Genomic DNA, 5,000 nt, shown 5'->3' with positions numbered 1-5,000 from the left:
CTAAAAACTTATTATTTCAAGGTTTTAAAAAGGCTAAAATAATGGCTAGTTCTCAAACACTTGGATAAATATAATCATGCCATATTCTATGAATAATGCTTAAAATAAATAACTTGGTAATAAAGGGTAATTACACACCTACACACAAACACACACACACACACACACACACACATATATATATATATATATATATATATATATATATATATATATATATATATACGTGTGTGTGTGTGTGTGGATGCTTGGGTGTGTAAATCGAATAATTATGACACTGGAATAATGGATGGTAAGAACGGCAGAGAGCCCAGACACAAACAGAATATTCCTTTCCCATTGAAATGACGCAAGAATTCCAGAGAGAATAATGCATTAGTTATACACAGAAAGGCTTTCAAGATTAAATTCAGTTAGGTATTCAATCAAACGAGAAACACATAATTAAAAGAATTTATTCTTCCTCTTCAGAAATGAAACGTTCGTGTTAGGGTAGGAAAAGAACCTAATTTTTTTTAAGCATATTTTAAATTTCAAAAATCCGGCAAGCAACAGAGGAAAAGGACTTGAATTTCCTAGGTAATCTTATTTGCTAATACGCATGTGTTTAAATTGTATGAAAGCCCCCGTTCTGCTCCTTGTCACATTTTACGAATTGCCAAAACTGAAAGAGGGTATGTCTAAAAAATATTAAAAGAAACTGACTAAAAAGAAATGCATGAAGATTTCCTATTCAGCAAATGCCAATTGTCGTCACGTCAAATATAAATGCAAGATAGAAACGTATATGCAATTAGGGTGGAGAGAATTTGGAGATATTGGGGTCCCTGTGGGAAGGGAATTGGAGGGATTGGGGTCGCTGTGGGAACGGAATTTGGAGGGATTGGGGTCGCGGTTGGAAGGGAATTTGGAGGGATTGTGGTTGCGGTTGGAAGGGAATTTGGAGGGATTGTGGTCACGGTGGGAAGGGAATTTGGAGTGATTCTGGTCACTGTGGGAAGGGAATTTGGAGGGATTGTGGTTGCAGTGGGAGGGAAATCTAGAAGGATTGTGGTCGCTGTGGGAAGGGAATTTGGAGGGATTGTGGTCGCTGTGGGAATGTGACCAAAATTTGGAGGGATTGTGGTCACAGTGAGAAGGGAATTTGGAGGAATTGTGGTCGCAATGGGAAGGGAATTTGGAGGGATTGTGGACGCTGTGGGAAGGGAATTTGGAGGGATTGTGGTTGCTGTGGGATGGGAATTTGGAGGGACAGTGGTCACGGTGGGAAAGGGAATTTGGAGGAACTGTGGTCGCTGTGGGAAGGAAATTTGGAGGGATTATGGTCGATGTGGGAAGAGTATTTAGAGGGATTGTGGTTGCTGTGTGAAGGGAATTTGGAGATATTGTGGTCACTGTGGGAAGGGAATTTGGAGGGATTGTGGTTGCTGTGGGAGAGAAATCTGGAAGGATTGTGGTCGCTGTGGGAAGGGAATTTGGAGGGATTGTGGTCCCTGTGGGAATGTGACCAAAATTTGGAGGGATTGTGGTCACAGTGAGAAGGGAATTTGGAGATATTGTGGTCACTGTGGGAAGGGAATTTGGAGGGATTGTGGTTGCTGTGGGAGAGAAATCTGGAAGGATTGTGGTCGCTGTGGGAAGGGAATTTGGAGGGATTGTGGTCCCTGTGGGAATGTGACCAAAATTTGGAGGGATTGTGGTCACAGTGAGAAGGGAATTTGGAGGGATTGTGGACGCTGTGGGAAGGGAATTTGGAGGGATTGTGGTTGCTGTGAGATGGGAATTTGGAGGGACAGTGGTCACGGTGGGAAAGGGAATTTGGAGGAACTGTGGTCGTTGTGGGAAGGAAATTTGGAGGGATTATGGTCTCTGTGGGAAGAGTATTTGGAGATATTGTGGTTGCTGCGGAAAGGAAATCTGGAGGGATTGTGGTCGCGGTTAGAAGGGAATTTGGAGGGATTGTGGTCACTGCGGAAAGGAAATCTGAAGGAATTGTGGTCGCGGTGAGAAGGGAATTTGGAGGGATTGTGGCCGCGGTGGGAAGGAAATCTGGAGGGATTGTGGTTGGGGTGGGAAGAAAATTTGGAGGGATTGTGGTCGTAATGGGAAGGGAATTTGGAGGGATTGTGGTCGATATGGGAAGGAAATTTGGAGGGATTGTGGTCATGGTGGGAAGGGAATTTGGAGGGATTGGGGTCGCTGTGGAAACGGGGATTTGGAGAGATTGTGGTCGCAGTGGGAAGGGAATTTGGAGGGAATGTGGTCGCTATAGGAAGGGAATTTGCAGGGATTGTGGTCGCTATGGAAAGGGAATTTGTAGGGATTTTGGTCGCTGTGGGATGGGAATTTGGAGGGATTGGGGTTGCTATGGGAAGGGAATTTGGAGGGAATGGAGTTGCTGCAGGAAAGGAATTTGGAGGAATTGTGGTCGCTGTGAGAAGGGAATTTGAAGGGATTGTGGTCGTTGTGGGAAGGGAATTTGGAGAGATTGAGGTAGCTGTAGAAAGGGGATTTGGAGGGATTGTGGTCACAGTGGGAAGGGAATTTGGAGGGAATGTGGTCGCTGTGGGAATGAAATTTGCAGGGATTGTGGTCGCTATGGAAAGGGAATTTGGAGGGATTTTGGTCGCTGTGGGATGGGAATTTGGAGGGATTGGGGTTGCTGTGGGAAGGAAATTTGGAGGGAATGGAGTTGCTGCAGGAAAGGAATTTGGAGGGATTGTGGTCGCTGTGAAAAGGGAATTTTGAGTTATTGTAGTCGCTGTAGAAATGGAATTTGAAGGGATTGTGGTCGTTGTGGGAAGGGAATTTGGAATGATTGAGGTAGCTGTAGAAAGGGGATTTGGAGGGATTGTGGTCGCTGTAGGAAGGGAATTTGGAGGGATTGTGGACGCTCGCTGTGGGATGGGAATTTGGAGGGACTGTAGTCGCAGTGGGAAGGGAAATTGGAGGGATTGTGGTCGCAGTGGGAAGGGAATTTGGAAGGATTGGGGTCGCTGTGGGAACGGAATTTGCAGGGATTGTGGTTGCTATGGGAAGGAAATTTGGAGGGATTATGGTCACTGTGCGAAGGGAATTTGGAAGGCTTGGGGTCGCTGGGGGAAGGGAATTTGGAGGGATTGTGGTAACTGTGAGAAGGGAATTTTTTGAGTGATTGTATTCGCTGTAGAAAGGGAATTTGAAGGGATTGTGGTCACTGATGTAAGGGAATTTGGAGGAATTGAGGTCGCTGTAGAAGGGGGATTTGGTGGGATTGTGGTCGCTGTGGGAAGGGAATTTGGAGGGATTGTGGTTGCTGTAGGAAGGGAATATGGAGGAATTATGATGACTATAAGAATGGAATTCTGGAGGGATTGTGGGCGTTATGGCAATTTTGATTTTGAGGGATTGTGGTCTCTGTGGGAATGGGAGTTGGCGGGATTGCGATCACTATGGGAATGGCAATTAGGAGGGATTGTGGTCGCTGTGGGAATGGGAATTTAGAAGGTTGTGGTTGTTGTGGGAATGGGAATTTGGAGGGATTATAGTCCCTGTGGGAATGGAATTATGGAGGGATTGTGGTCGCTGTGGGAATGGGTATTTGGAAGGACTGTGAAGGTTGTGGGAATGGTAATTTGTAAGGCTTATAGCCATTGTGGGAATAGGAATTTGGAAGGATAGTGGTCACTGTGAGAATTGGAATTTGGAGGTATTGTGGTCTTTGTTGGAATTTGGATTTTGAGGGATTGAGGTAGCTGTGGGAATGGGAATTTGGCGGGATGTGATCACTGTGGGTATTGAAATTAGGATGGATTGTGGTCGCTGTGGGAATGGGAATTTAGAAGGAATTGTGGTCCCTGTGGGGATGGGACTTTGGAAGGAATGTGGTTGCTGTAGAAATAACTTGGAGGGATTGCAGTTGCTGTGGGAATGGGAATAAGGGGGTATTGTGGTCACTGTAAGAATGAGAATTTTGAGGGATTGAGGTCGCTGTGGATATTTCCTCTTACTGATAGCTGCTTATTATTAAGTAATATGGACAAGAAACCTGATAAAGAATCTCAGGGAAGTGCCAAACCTACCGGAAGAAAGTTGATGAAAAATTCCAAGTGCAATTAAGATTGTGTCGGCCTTCCTAACCAGCTGATTGCGTATATATATATATATATATATATATATATATATATATATATATATATATATATATATATATATATGATATGGATCCCGGGTCTGAGCACCCAAAATATATTATACGATTATGATGGCTCCAGTGGTCTGGGCACCAAAATATGTTTTATGATATGACTCCCGAAGTTTGGGCATTAAAAATATACTATACTATGGTTCGTAGCTGGGAACCAAACATATAATATTATATATACTACGACTGGCAAGTTAATTAACTTCTCAAATTCCAAATTACCCTGTTTGCTTTTACATTAAAACAGTTACACTTTAAAACATTGATACACAAATTCTCAGACCGTTAAATAACTCCAAGACAGTAATATATAAAACACTGAATATCCAAAGGTCTCTTAAGCACACTCAAAACTAAACTGGATAATTACTCTTAAATATAATTAAAACTTATTTAACTCTCACTGTGGTTCTTAACAGGAATCGAGCGGAATTTGGTTCCAAATAATGGTGATTGGAATAATACACTCTTTACAATAATCAATATATTCTATATAATTTACAAGACTTTGAAAAGAATTTACATAACAAAAATAAGTCACTGGAAAAAATTAATTCTGAATAAAACTTAGAATAAGTAAAAAATGTTACGATATGAAATTATACAATAACATGACTTGAACTATTATATCCGTGTAAACCTTAGCTTTAGAAAAGAAATAATGCAATCAAAATTTACAAATGTTTAAAATAATTCTGAATAATGCCATGTTCAAGTCTGACACTTAATGAATAATATACAACCTGATCACATAACAAAATCTATCTTCACTACAGGGCCGTTTGCAAAAACGTAAAAAAATGCCATGACTCACCCT

At 42.1% G+C, this 5,000-nt stretch overlaps 1 protein-coding gene across 1 annotated transcript; it reads right to left on the bottom strand.

Moving 5' to 3' along the window:
- Positions 1 to 1,258: 1,258 nt before the first annotated feature.
- LOC137635467 (uncharacterized) lies at positions 1,259 to 2,167 on the bottom strand. The gene has a single exon (XM_068367934.1). The coding sequence runs from the start codon at positions 2,165 to 2,167 to the stop codon at positions 1,259 to 1,261; it is 909 nt and encodes a 302-aa protein (XP_068224035.1).
- Positions 2,168 to 5,000: the final 2,833 nt, after the last annotated feature.

Source organism: Palaemon carinicauda, chromosome 3, assembly GCF_036898095.1.
Source record: "Palaemon carinicauda isolate YSFRI2023 chromosome 3, ASM3689809v2, whole genome shotgun sequence".
NCBI lineage: Eukaryota > Metazoa > Arthropoda > Malacostraca > Decapoda > Palaemonidae > Palaemon > Palaemon carinicauda.
This window is presented reverse-complemented; position numbering and strand designations above follow the sequence as displayed.